The 14,961-nt window shown below is 35.8% G+C and overlaps 2 protein-coding genes across 8 annotated transcripts in view; one reads left to right on the top strand and one right to left on the bottom strand.

Annotated features, from left to right (window-relative positions):
* AP1AR (adaptor related protein complex 1 associated regulatory protein) overlaps window positions 1-11,362 on the top strand; it is a 49,255-nt gene extending 37,893 nt beyond the window's left edge. For 2 of the 5 annotated variants that reach the window (XM_002717088.6, XM_089302930.1), the window contains 6 exons: window positions 1,625-1,721; window positions 2,855-2,953; window positions 4,772-4,830; window positions 5,510-5,583; window positions 6,713-6,841; window positions 9,500-11,362. In XM_002717088.6, coding sequence (XP_002717134.1) covers window positions 1,625-1,721; window positions 2,855-2,953; window positions 4,772-4,830; window positions 5,510-5,583; window positions 6,713-6,841; window positions 9,500-9,765 — 724 coding nt within the window. In that variant the 3' untranslated portion in view covers window positions 9,766-11,362. The remainder of the gene's footprint in view (window positions 1-1,624; window positions 1,722-2,854; window positions 2,954-4,771; window positions 4,831-5,509; window positions 5,584-6,712; window positions 6,842-9,499) is intronic. The other 3 variants (XR_016212298.1, XM_002717089.6, XM_089302931.1) reach the window with 3 other exon arrangements.
* TIFA (TRAF interacting protein with forkhead associated domain) overlaps window positions 1-14,961 on the bottom strand; it is a 122,304-nt gene that overhangs the window by 92,716 nt on the left and 14,627 nt on the right. The gene's annotated exons all lie outside the window — the stretch shown is intronic.

Below are 14,961 nucleotides of genomic sequence, written 5' to 3'. Positions count from 1 at the left end.
GGTTAAACATGGTAGTTCTAAGAGCACTAGAAGAGGGGTGTAAAGATGAGCAAGAAGTATTCAGCCAAAAGAAGACAGGAGAACATAGGAAACAAATTGGGGAGTAGAGACAGATGGATGGGTTAGAGGGACTGGTCACACAGTACCTGAAAGGTAAGGCCTTACAGTTGTCTATTGTGTTTGGCAACGGAGAAGCCACTGATTACCTTTGCTGGAGTCGACAGAGTGATTAGAACAGAGGCAGATTGCAGTGAATGGAAGGTTAGTCTACCTGAGTTTAAATTCTAGCCTTGTCATGTGCTATGTGGCTTACTTGAACACATTCTTAATCTGTCTTTGTCACATTTCCTTCATATGTGTAATTTGTATCTACCATATAAGGTTGTTAGGAGGATTAAAATTAGTTAATATGTGTAAAACATCTAGAAGACAGCCTGGCATGTATTAAGTGCTGGATATGCTAGCTGTTGATAATATATATTTAATTTCAAGAATTTTGACTGAAAGAGGAGAAAAGGAGCAATAGCTAGAACTAGATACAGATCAAGTCAAGGTTTTTTCCTTCTTCCTTCTCTCCTTCTTCACATGGAAGAGAAACAAAAACAAAAGGATTAGGTTAGAGGTAAAAGAGAGATGCTAATTGATGGAGCAGTATCCCAAAGAATTATCTGGAGTGGGAGGAGAGATGGCATCAGTAGTGAGGCAATCAAGAGTTAAGTGTAGGAGTTAAGGACACTACCTCTGGGAAGTGAAGGAAAGAATAGGAAGAACATACTTAAGTTAGGGAGAGGCAAGAATTTAAAGAAATTCATGGTTGATACTCCCCATTTCTTAAAGTGGGATGGAACTCCTTAAGAGAAGAAAGTTTGAATAAGAATCTTAAGGAGTATGTGAAAATTTTGAAATAGTTAGCATAGAAGGTGAAAGGGAGTTGACCATGCTTAAGTAAAAGGACTATTGCTGGGGCCTGAGAGCCGAATTGATGTTAGATTTTTTCTAGTGGCCCACCACAGAACAGGCTAATTGTGGAAATAATCCAAGGTCAGAATACAAGTAAACTGAGTGAATATGATGAAATGATAGCAGTGCAGGAAGGTGAATATGTTGGTAGGAAAATAATTTAGAGGTGCAGTGATGTCCACATTGGTTGTAAGTGAAGTAAGGCTAAGAGGTTTACCGTATAGATGGATGGGTAGAAAAGAGAAGGATAAAGGGCCTTGGGAGGCCAGGGTAAAAGAGAAAGGTTAAGAGTTCCAGAGTCTGTGAGGGCTTACATCAGAGTGCAGGGTGCTCGCTTATATTTTGTCATAACATTTTGGGATACTGTCCAGGGTCTATACCCATAGGGTAAGATGACTAAGACAGAGCCGGAACAAAGGTAAGTGTCTTAAAGATAATTATACTGTATAAATAAATAAATAATGTGATACATGGCCTTGCTCAACTTTTATACCAGAACAAGTATTAGAATATATGCTTTTTACCCTTTACAATTGAAGTTGTCATGTCTAATTGCTTTTATACACTTACAATAGCAAAATTTCAGAATTTCATTGACTTTGTGTTTTATCAAACTCGCCATTTTTTATTTTTTTCTTTCTTCCTATACCCCCCTTTTCTGTAGACCTCTTACTGAGGAAGAAATTGTTGACCTAAGAGAAAGACATTATGATTCTATTGCTGAAAAACAGAAAGACATTGATAAGAAAATTCAAAAAGAGGTAAATAGTCTTCTATGTTGCTTATATATATGTTATCATAAAGCCTCACTTATTGGGGAGAATTGTCATTAGATAATATATTACATACAGGCATTGGATCTATATTTAGTTATATACAGATAAAATGATTTAAATAATTATTCCAGCCAATTGCAATTTCTTTTTAGTTTGATTTAACTTGTCAGAAATTCTGTGATGCCAAAAACTGAATATACTATATTCTTTTAAAAGTAATTTCTTAATTCACAGATGGGAATGCTAGCAAGAATGTGTACCTTCATGTTTAAAACAAACTTAAAAATATTCTTTCACACTGTGTTTTTTTTTTATCTTTTTATTTGTTTTCAGTGAACCAAGTACTTCTAGCAGTCATAATAGTATTTAATATACTTACGAAAATGGCCTACAATTATAGTATTTTCACTAACTAAATGGAATTGGTCATATTTCATTATATTTTAAAAATTTACTTGGTACCAATTAGTAATTTCAAAAGCATTAACTTAGCTACACAAAGGTATTAATATTAGTCAAAAGAAAAAAATTGCGTTGAAATTTGACTTTTACCTTAGCTTTGACATATCATTAAAGCAGTAGGTATGCTTTTATGAACAGTAAAAGCTCAAAGTTGAAAGAACTCATAATTTTTTAACAGTTTCATAATAATAACATTAAGGAGGCATGTATATCAATTTTAATTAGATGAGAGCCATGAATTAGAAAGTGTAGTACACTTGGTAGACAGTGGTATGATTGGTCTTAATTTTAAAGATCTTTGACTTAAAAGAGCCAAAACAGTTAAACTAGTTAAGTGTTAAAATGATTGTTGAAAATGAAGACTACTGCATATTCTAATCTAGAAAGAAACAGTTCTATATTTAATGAAATTCGATGTTTTTGCTTCAAAATTCAACTTCAAAGAATTCTGTAATGTGTTTCATATCGTTTGAGTTATTTTATAAAGGGAGGAATTGAAATGAACAATCACAAAAATTTCAATTCTGTTAATGCCTCATAGAAATCATTTTTTCAGTGATTTATTTTTTATTTTACAAATTAGAGAAGCATTTGCTTTTTAGAGCAGTTAGACAGGTTCTGATTTTGTTAATCCTTATCGTTTTGTTCATATACAGTTAGCCTTACAAGAGGAGAAGTTAAGACTAGAAGAAGAAGCTTTATACGCTGCACAGCGTGAAGCAGCCAGGGCAGCAAAGCAGCGAAAGCTCTTGGAGGTGAGGGGAAAAGACCCCAACATATATTAGGGTTACTTTTCTCCTTATTTTCTCTGACAAATCTTAGTTGGACCTTTTTCCCCCTGTAGATTCAAGCTTCTTGTTTAACAATAAATGTATCTATGCATATATATTCTTGGGAATTTAAAAAGCAAATTGATCAATCCTTAATGACTAGAACTAACATCAAATTTATATGTTTGAATTGAACGCTGTTTAGCAGCAGCTAATTCCTGCTTATCTTACATGTGATATTAGTGCTCAAAAATTATTCAGTATTCTTAAAATAAACATGCTCTTAGAGGTAAAACATGGCAAAGCTAGCAAAGTAGTTAATTTCCAAAGCATTTTCTTTTTTCTAAACAGTTCCTAGAACTGCTAGGATTTCTTATGCTTTCTAGAATCAGACAAGCTGTGTGATTTTGTCTCACTGGGGTGTTGTTTACATCTCATCTTTATCCTTGCATCCTTGGGAGACTGGGAGTTTAGATCTTGAGAAATCTTTGGTATTTTACCAGAAAAGGCTGCAGATGTACCATTTCTCGCCATACTGTCTAACAGCATGAATAGCAGACCTTTGTGGAGCTCTAGCTAAGTGTCAGGAACTGTTCTAAGTCATTTAAATGTTGTGCCTATTTAATCCTCACAGCCACCTTCGGAGATAGGTGGTGTTTTAATCCCCGTGTTACCAATGAGGAAACTGAGGGCCAGGTAGAGTAAGTCATTTGCTTGAGATCATTCAGCTAATAAATGGCACAGCAGAGTATTACTTGGTATCTTCCTCCATATTCTGCCCATTCCTTACCATAGTGTTAACTGACGTAGTACAAAGAATATGTCAGGTAATAAAACCAGAGAAACTGAAAACTGTTTATCATGTTAGTATGTGATTTTTATGTGAATTGTATTCTCTCTCATGTTTCAGCTGATAAATTATATGGGAGGGAGTGGCTTTTTTTTTTTTTAGCAAATTCTTAAATAGAAAAATATAAATTGTCACTTTCTAAGAAATTAATGTACTGCTTTTAATACAGGTGCTTGGGTTTTCTACCACTTGCCTTATAAAAACTAAAAGGATTCCATTTGCAGCATTCATTGGGTTGATTTCCAGGGTTCTCTCCATTTTTCCTTATCTGAATGATATAGGGATACAAAATCTATACAGTCTACTCAGTGACACACAAACATTCACAGATATATACCAATTCACTTGATTTTCATCACTCTGAGTTTTCTAGGGCAATAATGTAGCCATCTATAATTTATAGATAAAAAACAAACAGCAAACGCCATGCCAGGGATACATAGCTCCCAACTGTCTGAATGTAATTCTGACAGGTCATCTAAACCCTATTTAAATCCTGAATAATAATTGCTTTTACTATTTTTGAGTCAGTTCATCCAAGTCTTATAAATCCTTTGTTTTAATGCTACTTATTTTTACCCAGATTAGAACCTAATGTACAGTGTTAATTATTCCTTTCCTGTCCCTCATATCTCCACTTATTATGAAGTACTTAGGAGTACTCAGGAGATATTGAGAACACCGGCAAACATATGTTTTAAAAGTTTTTTTTTTTAAAAATTACAAATCTTCTAAGTGCTTAGCATATTATATACTGATTAAATGAGAACAATTCTGCCCATAAATAAGAGGATATGGAAGTGAATAATGGTGAATTTAAGAAAAATGACTTTACAGAATAATTTTAAAGGTGTGTTTTTAGAAACCAGGAAAAATATTTTAGTGCTACATGACTGATTTTTAAAAATACAATTACACAACAGAGTGATTTGGATTTCATTTTGTTTCCAAAGCAAGAAAGGCAGAGAGTTGCACAGCGATGTCATCCTTCCAACAATGGAGAATATCAAAGGTAAATATTGAAACTGTTTCTTCATCCCTTTATAGTAGAAAGTTTTATTTCCAAAGAGATTTGCAGTTCACTTCAGGATATTTATGTACATGTTCATGTTTATGTGTTTCCTAAAAGTTATTGCTTCTCAAAGATATTGTCTTAGAAGAATTCTGACAGCATTTATTTTCCTTAAGTTGGAAGATGATCATTTATTTAAATTAACTGCACGGCATTTTTTAAGAGTGATCACATCTTCCATATACAAGGTGATGCAATAGCTGGATGCCTTCAGGTCAGCTGTGTATATCTGAGTTATATGTGTTTTCCTTAGACCCTCTCTTTTCTTCTAATAAAGTTGATTTTTGATTGTGTTTTGGAAGAAACATCTCATTGTCACATTTCCACTAGTATCCCACTAGTATCATTCAGTGAATCTTATTCATTATCATATAGTCAGGTTGAACTTATGGCTAAATTTTACAGATTGCACTTAATTTTTTTCGGTTTCATTCTAGCATTAAGAAAACTAAGACATATTTTTGTTAGGTTATTCTAATTATACAGCAGTTATGAATGTGTGAGATAGGCCTTTAAACTAGAATACTGTCACTAACTTAACTATTTGTTCTGTTGCCTCTACTTTGCATCTTCTATGGAAAAAAATATATATATACATATAAATTCACTTTTATTGCAGTTCAGGACCAGAAGATGACTTTGAATCTTGTTTGAGAAATATAAAGTCACAGTATGAAGTTTTTCGAAGTAGTAGTAAGTCTTTTAAAATATGTTCTGTGTATTTTAAGTTTACTTTAATGCCACAGTAAAAACACATCATTGAAAATCCTGATTCCTTTTCTATAGAACTTTGTGGCCTTTCACCTATATTGCCCAGATAGGTGAATTAACTAGTCATTCTTTATACAGTATCATCTTTCCTATTTAAAAAGGAGTTGGAGCAGAGAAAAATCTCAGGCTCTCTCTGTCGATCCATATAAGGAGTCAAGTACTCTTTTTTCCATTTCTATGCTGTTCTCACCCCTCCCATTCCCCCAGAAAGAAAAGAAGGGTGAGAAATAGTACAAAAGTGTACTTATTTTTCTTGTTACAACTTGATTTCTAAGATTTATATGTTTATTCAAGTTTCAAAAATTAAAACTGCAGTGCTGCCCAGTAGGGGAAACAACTGCAGCTCCTTTTGAAAATACGGATTTAGGTCAGCGCCGCAGCTCAATAGCTAATCCTCCACCTGCGGCACCAACACCCCGGGTTCTAGTCCTGGTCAGGGCGCCGGATTCTGTCCTGGTTGCTCCTCTTCCCGTCCAGCTCTCTGCTGTGGCCCGGGAAGGGAGTGGAGGATGGCCCAAATCCTTGGGCCCTGCACTCGCATGGGGGACCAGGAGAAGCACCTTGCTCCTGGCTTCGGATCAGCGCGGTGCGCCAGCCGCAGCGGCCATTGCGGGGTGAACCAACGGCAAAGGAAGACTTTTCTCTCTGTCTCTCTTTCTCACTGTCTAACTCTGCCTGTCAAAAAAAAAAAAAAAGAAAGAAAATACGGATTTAAAGATTTTAATTAAAAATTATATTTAAAAAAATATATAGCCTGCCTTTCATGGGTTTTGTCATTTTTAAGCCCCCTTTGTAATTGAGTGTTGAAACATTATCTAAAATTAATTATGTAAAAAGTTTATAATTCACTTATATTTGTATGTTATGTTTGGGTGACAGAAACCCTTTATACAACTGTTCCTAACGGAAACTTAGCAATGTAATTATTTCAATTATTGTTTCTTAAGTTAAAAGGAATACTTATATTTAGAGAGATAGTTGTTGTAAAATAAAATGACTATTGTGGTCAAATGTACAGATGACATTTAATTGTGTTTGGTGTGTTTTCTAGGACTCTCGTCTGATGCCACAGTTCTTACACCAAATACAGAAAGCAGTTGTGATTTAATGACCAAAACTAAATCAACTAGTGGAAATGATGACAGCACATCCTTAGACCTAGAGTGGGAAGATGAAGAAGGTATTATATAATTCACAGTTTTATCTTAAAGATCCAATTCATGTTGATTTATATAAATCTCCTGCCCTGTTAGTTTATTTAAACAGAAATGAATGCAAGGCCTTGAAAAATCAGTATAAAAATTTTCTGTACTGTTTTGTATTAGTGATCATCTTGTGGTGACTAATTGTTTAGGAAATACTTAATTTTTAATGTTTCTTGAGATTTAGAAAATAAATGTTAATTTCTTAAAATTTTTGTAATCCAGCCCATAAAGGATTATTGTCCCCTTGTGAGTAATCTAAAGCCAAAAACTAGTTAACTTGGTTTATTATAAATTGACAATTTTATTTGTTAGGTGCTTTTTTTTTTAATTTAAATTTTTATCTGAGAGGCACAGAGAGAGAAAGAAAGAGTAAGCTCCTATCCACTGGTTTATTCCCCCAAAACTCCTAAAAGCAGAGGCTGGCTTGGGGCAAAAGCCGGAAGCCAGAAACATAATCTCAGTCTTCCATATGGGTGGCAAGAACCCATAACTTGAATGATCACCATTGCCTCTTGGGATCTGCATTGGCAGGAAGCTGGGGTCAGGAACCAGGTTTCCAACTGGGTACTCTGATGTGGGACACCAGTTTTTTCACCAGTATCTTAACTGATAAGCTAAACACTGCTTCTTAGTCATTTTTGTAAAACAAAAGCTATACCTCAGATATGGATTTGAAATTTTAGCTATACATATTCCTAGTGGCAGCATTTTAAAGTATTTACTTGTTTTAAACTATAATTTGTTCATCATTAAAAGGGAATAATGAACCTACTTTAATAGATAAGATTTCACTGTCATGTATTTGGAGTCTGAATATCCCTGGCACATGTAGGCAGTTAATAAATGAGCAAATGAATGGATAAATGTTGTGAGGATTAAATAAAAGATATATAAGATAGCAGGTGTTTATGTAGCAAGGGTGTGGTATGTGTCAAATATTCAAAATTGTAGCCAAAAATGTTGTCTTTTTAAAATATAGTTCACTGAATAAGACCCCAATTTTCATATTTTTAATAAGCAGTCCAGAAAGGAAGACTGGATTATAAAATATGGGACTTTAGGAAAAAAATAAGTATTAAACACTTCATAGAATTTTGAGATTAAGTGAACCTTAGATACTCTCTATTCAAACCATTGTTTTATCAGATAGATAAATAGACAGATACATTGGGAACCTGGATAACTTTATCAAAGTCTGCATTAACTTTAAGTATTCTCAGCTAAACACCATTTTCCCAATCCTGTATTAGTTATTGCATATTTGGATCCCAATCATCAAGCTTTATTTATTTATTTATTTATTTAGTGCTTACCATTTTATTTCTCATCTTTGGAATTTTTTATCTTGGCATACGTTATCTAATCATGATTTTCTTAAAAAAATTCATTCTGGTTTTAACATCTTGTTAAATTTGACCCTTCTCCTTTCAGGTCGTTTAATTACTGATTCTATTCTCCACATTATATGTTAATCAAATGTGTAGATAAAGTGACTTTCTAGGTTTTTATTGAAGTTATTAATGGAATTATTAAATTGGACTAGGCAGAGGACAGAGCTCACTAAAAACATACTTCTAGGTTGATATATATAAATCCACAGAAATAAATTCACAAATTACATTAGCATCTGGTGCATATTTTGTTTTGTCTATAGAAATAGCTTGCTATACTGGCTTATGTTTTTGTGATTTTTCAGGTGTCATAGATAACAGTGATATAGACATAATTGTTCTTTTATTACTATAGGATCTAATGTTTTAAGAACAAAAATAAAATCATTGTCTGTGTTGGTTATTCTCTCATCATATCTGCCAATCCTAGATTTTAATTGTTACCAGTGTTGATTCCAGAAACTCAGATTTCATTTCTGTCCTCTCTTCCTTCTGCTAATAAAATGACATTTTTTTCTTCTAAGATTTTTAACATTTTCACTTTACCAACCAATTTCTTTCTATTCAGACTTAAAACTAATACAGTTTCCCCTTAAAACATCTCTACTCCCTTATTGTACAAAAAGTCTAAGAACACCGAATTTGGAACTAGCCTGAGTCCATCAGAATTCTTGATTTACCACTTGTAACTGTGTGACCTTATGCAAATTGCTTATCCTTCAGTCCCATTTCCTCAACTATAAAATGGGGATAATGATAGTACTTATTTCATAGAGTTGTTGAGGATTAAATCATTCAGTATCTATGAAGTGCATACAGCACTAACTGGAACTTAGCATTGAAAAAGTGTGTGTTGTTATTATCATTGGAATGATTGTCATTCTTGGGAAATGAAATTATCATAATTGGAAAGGACTTTGGCCAACACACTTTGGCCACATAAGTTGAAATCCTCCATTTATTCTGTTTTATTTGTGACTCTTCAGAAGTTTTGCCTTATTAAATAATCAGTGTGGCATCAAAAATGCTCTTTGGTAAATATTAATATTTTTATCAAAGGCATATTTTGGGATTACACCCCCAACAATGTCCCTTAATAAGGCCCACAGAGGACTAGCTTTTTAAGTTAATTTACAAAGCAAGTCTGATAGTTATATAAAATCAATATGGTTGAACTGGGAAGTCTTTTAATGTAGCTGTTTATCTACATCTAGAATTCTGAAATCTGTGTTCCAATCCTAGGGATGACTAGAATGCTTCCCATGAGAGAACGTTCCAAAACAGAGGAAGACATTCTCCGGGCAGCACTGAAGTGCAGCAGCAAGAAGACTGGAAGTAATCCGACATCAGCCTCTGATGATTCCAATGGGCTGGAGTGGGAGAATGATTTTGTTAGTGCGGAAATGGATGATAATGGCAATTCTGAGTATTCTGGGTTTGTAAATCCTGTATTAGAACTGTCTGATTCTGCCATGCAGCAGTATGATACAGATCAGCAGACTCGATAGGGTAAAATTGTGTGACCTTGTTTATCAGTTATGACCAAATGTTAAAAACCAACTAGAATGTATAAATGGTTGTGCTGAGCCTTTTTGTAAGGGAAGGGAAAAACCATGTTGTAAATGCTTATTTTGTTAGAAAGCAGTAGGAATGATAGGATAGATCTGACTTGCTTCAGAATTAAGTGCAATTTCATCATCTGCCTTCTGCTTTTCCAGACCAATTTATTGGTTCTGTCATGTTACCAATTACATTATTTTAGCTCTTTTCTTTATAGCATTGTTTCTTTTGGAGATTTTCACTTTTCAAAACATTTTATTTTGAATGCTTTAAGCCTACTGCATTATCTGTGAAAATATTAAGGCCTTTTTTTGTGAATTCTCAGCAGGTGTGAAGGGAGCATGAGGAGGGACAAATTGAAAATAGTGTTCCCTTTTCTAGTGTTATTTATTTCTGTGACTACTTTGAGTTTTATTGTCTAATAGTAAGCACAATTAATTTGAGTAGATGACTCTAGGAAATGCTGAGTAGCAGTTTCTTTCTATACTTATATATCCTAGTATGATAACATTGATTACATCTGAAGAAAGGATAATATGAAAAAAATAAGCTTTCAGAGTTTGGACATTTCAAGTTGGATATAATCAACAATACTATTTAAGAAAAAGTATATATTTAGGTTTTTCACTTCATTTTATGTGCCATTATATTGACTTTGAATTGCTATATTAAGTTTTTAGGTGTTGCTATTTTTTTAAATTCTATATTTCCAATAAATGATCTTAGAAAGATTTTACACAGAACATATTCTCTGCATGATTTAAGAAAGAAACACCTAAAAGAGTAATACGGGTATTTTAGAATACATAAAATCTTTTTTGGTATGAAAGTCTTCATTGATTTCATTATAGTTTCCTTGCCTTGTAGTACAAGGTGCTTTGATGGGATGTAACTAAGTTTCTCAATATATATACCTGCATTTTGTGATAGACAATTACATCTTCTTTACCCCAAATTGTATGCATCAATATAAAAAGCCAGGAATATAAAACACACTCTAATTGCTTTCCTTGATTTTGCTGAGGATTGAGTATGGTTTTAGTAATAAACAAATTGTTGTTTGATTTTCCTTTAGTGTGTTTTTCTTTTCTTTTTCTTGCAACAGTGACTGCACGTTCCAAAAAATATAGGAAGGTCCAGATATAAATAGTAACTTCAAGTTCTTGGTGTACTTAAAAAAAAAAAAATCATGTGGCCCTTTCAATATTTGAACTGCTAGGCAATGACATCTGTAGTTTTATGTCCTTTTCTATCTCATAGAAATGACATTTTAATATGTAAATATATATTAACTAATGCTGTTATTTATGTCTCTCATAATTTAAGTTGTAGCTATGTCATTGGAAATATTTTAAAGGTAATCTATATTTACATTGCCTGTGTTAATGCTTTTTAAAGTTTGTATACATCAGATGTGTATTTTTGGTTTGGCATAAGCTACTATTGTAACTTTTCTTGGCTTTTTGTTCATAAAGAATTTTTTGAAGGAATGGTAACTTCTCAAGGATTGTGAATAAACACATTTTTACATTTAAAGATAATAAATTATTTGATTATTGGTTTTACTATGTAAACATGCAAATATGACTTCTGAATTATGATTTAAAAAAAAAAAAAGATTTATTTTATTTACTTGAAAGAGTTACAGAGAGAGGTAGAGACAGAGAGAGAGGTCTTCCATCCACTGGTTCACTCCCCAGATGGCCGCAACGGCCAGAGTGTGCCGATCCTAAGCCAGGAAGCCAGGAGCTTCTTCCGGGTCTCCCACGTGGGTGCAGGGGCCCAAGGTCTTGGGCCATCTTCTAGTGCTTTCCCAGGCCATATCAGAGAGCTGGATCGGAAGAGGAGCAGCCGGGACTAGAACTGGCATCCATATGGGATGCCGGCACTTCAGGCCAGGGCATCAACCCACTGTGCCACAGCGCTGGCCCCATGAATTATGATTATTAAACTCAATATGATTAGACACAAAGGAGTAAATTATGAAAAGAAGATAGAACTAAACTTGAAAATGTTTTAACTGCTAAGAAAAAGAATAGTAATTTTTTTATGTTTCTTAAAAAAAAATTAGAAGTCACATATTAGGCAACAGTTGGAGAATCTACTGGGTCTGTTAGGGTGTTAGAGACATGGCAGTAAAAAAGATACATAAGTTCCCTGATCCTTTACTTACCATTCTGGTGAAAGAGATAGTAATAACCATTATACAAAGAAATTACAGACCACAGTTAGGAAATATACAGTCATAGAACACGGGAAGATAAGTAACCCCTTTTTTTAAGATTTATTTTATTTATTTGTAAGGCCGAGTTGGAAAGAGAAGGAGAGACAGAGAGAGAGATCTCCCATCTGCTAGTTCATTGCCCAAATGGCCTCAACAACCAGGGCTGGCCCAGACTGAAGCCAAGAGCCAGGAGCTTCTTCACGTGGGTGAAGGGGTCCAAGCCCTTGGGCCATTCTACACTGCCTTCCCAGGCACATTAGCAAGGAGCTGGATGGAAAGTGGAGCAACGAGGACTAAAATCAGTACCCATGTGGGATGCCAGCATCACAGGTGGCAGCTTACCTGCTACGCCACAACACCAGCCCCCCCTAAAGTCTTGAAGGGGCTGTCAAAGGGTCTGCCTCCCTTTCTTGAATAAGGCTGCTGTGAGGCAGCTCCTTAGCTAACTCGCTGCTTCCAGTGAGTCACAGACTCTTCACCTTGCCCTCGCTCAGGTACAGTGCAGGCTCCAAAACTGCTTGACTGTAGGTCGCAGTTGGCCCCTCAGTAATAGCTACCCCATGCTTACATTGTCTGTCATCAGGCCCCTTGGTTCAGTGTCACCTTAGGGACATCCCTAAGGACCCAAACTAACTCCATGATGATGTTGCTTTTATATCTGTGAGTAATGGAGGGTCTAAATCTTGTTTGTACTGGTCTCCCTACTGGCCAGATCCATGGAAATGTTACAGCCAGTGTAGCAGCTGCTTGAAAGTAATTTCTTCGTTCTGATTTGACTTCCTAAATGTAATGGGAGAAACAGGCTTGGGAAAGTGGGTGAAATGAAGAGTGCTGGTTGGAAAGGTAAATTTAAGGTGCTTGTGAGAGATTGAATGAAGAGCTGAAACAGGTGCTGGAGTGTATGTAGCTTGAGGAAGAGGTCTGGGTACAAGTTTGGGAATCATTGGGAGTTCAGTTGTGTTTGAAGTCATTATACTGAGTTCACCTTGGGGAACTCAGAGGCAGAGAATAAATACTGACATTTAGAAGCTGGAGATAGAAAAATAGCCTGAAGAGCAGTTACAAGAAGAGTGCAGAGAACCAGAGAATGTGGTATCAGAGAAGCCGTAAAGAGGGGTCAGCAGTGTCAAATGCTTTGTGAGGGAGAGGCATGAGGCAGGTTTGGTAAAAGGAAGACAGCTGTATGATGTCTGTGGCACAAGTGAAGGGATGGAAAGCAGAGAGCGCAGGAATGAAGAGTAAGAACAGCCAGTTTGGACAATTCATGGAAAAATTCTGCTGTCAGCAGAGGAATGGGCTGCCTAGGATTATGTGAGGGTACTTATTTAAGAAGCTAGAACTTCCAAAATGCTGAAATTTAGAATTATGCCTGCTTTTTTCCCCAGTAATTACAGGTATATTTTTCTAGCAGAGAGTAGTTTTAATTTTACTTCAACTACATAAAGATGTCTTAATCAAAATTTCTCAAGAACATGCTTAAAATTGTTTTCTGTCAAATGTATTCTAGTGCTTTCCTATCTTCGTTTACTTGGTACCTCTGGTTAATTATGACAGTAAGAGATCATAAGAGAATTCCATAAAGAAATACTGATTTTCTGCACCTGATTTTTGTCTCCTAAGGCAGTAACACGGTGACACCCAGATACAGTAATGTCCTCTGTAGTTGAGAAATCTTTTATATGTGACCACCAGATATAAGAACCTAACTGTGCTCAGTGCTAATTTTAATAACATGCTATGGTAAGGACACTACATACTTTATCTAAGTTGGTCTTCGCAGAGACCCTGTGGGATGGGCAATATTTTAATATGGTTTTTCATTAGAGGGATCTGAGTTAGTTTCAGATTACATGAGAAAGGGTGAACCCAAGTAGAATGATTCAGAGCCCATCCTTATGTAAAGAAATTAGGTGAATACTATTTTTGAGGAATGGAAGTTTGGGGTCTTTCTGCTTAGCTGTCAGAAAAAGTATGCTTACCTTAATTTTGGAGGATCGAAACTTGTTTTAAGATACCACACGTGATACCATAAAAAGGTAACATTGACCTAAAATAAAGTTCCATTGCGTCGTATTGTGACTGTACTCAATCTCCCAAGCTTTGTTTTTTTGTTTGTTTGGTTTTTGTTTTGTTTTGTTTTGTTTTTTTTGACAGGCAGAGTGGACAGTGAGAGAGAGAGAGAGAAAGGTCTTCCTTTTGCTGTTGGTTCACCCTCCAATGGCCACCGCGCTGATCCGATAGCAGGAGCCTGGTACTTATCCTGGTCTCCCGTGGGGTGCAGGGCCCAAGGACTTGGGCCATCCTCCACTGCACTCCCAGGCCACAGCAGAGAGCTGGCCTGGAAGAGGGGCAACCGGGACAGAATCTGGCGCCCCGACCGGGACTAGAACCCGGTGTGCCGGCGCCACAAGGCAGAGGATTAGCCTAGTGAGCTGCGGCGCCAGCCCCCAAGCTTTGTTTTTAAATGTCACAGTCTTGATTTTTGGTGCACTGATGCCATCACACAGAGCCAAATGAATTCATCCCCAGTCACTTGATGGCTTTCCATCAGCAACAAAATAATGAAGCCAGCAACAGAGCTGAATCCATTGTTTTCTTTGTTCACCAGCCTTAATCATGGGTTAAGAGGTAGAAGGCCAGCTAAGTATTTTCATGTAGGATGAATAGCAGAGTGATTAGTCACCAGATTCAGGGAAAACTCATCCTCAATCCCAGGAAATTCCAACTACACTTCTTTTTTAAAAATAACTTATTTTGGGGGCTGGTGTTGTGGCATAGTGGGTAAAGCTGCTGCCTGCAGTGCCATCATCCCATATGGGTGCTGGTTCAAGTCCCGGCTGTTCCACTTCCAGTCCAGCTCTCTGTTATGGCCTGGGAAGGCAATGGAACATGGCCCAAGAGCTTGGGCCCCTGCACCCAC

The sequence above is a fragment of the Oryctolagus cuniculus genome, chromosome 8 (assembly GCF_051225735.1).
Source record: "Oryctolagus cuniculus isolate XC-2025 breed Fujian yellow rabbit chromosome 8, ASM5122573v1, whole genome shotgun sequence".
Lineage (NCBI taxonomy): Eukaryota > Metazoa > Chordata > Mammalia > Lagomorpha > Leporidae > Oryctolagus > Oryctolagus cuniculus.
Note: the sequence above shows the minus strand (reverse complement) of the source record. Positions and strands in the feature narration are given on the sequence as shown.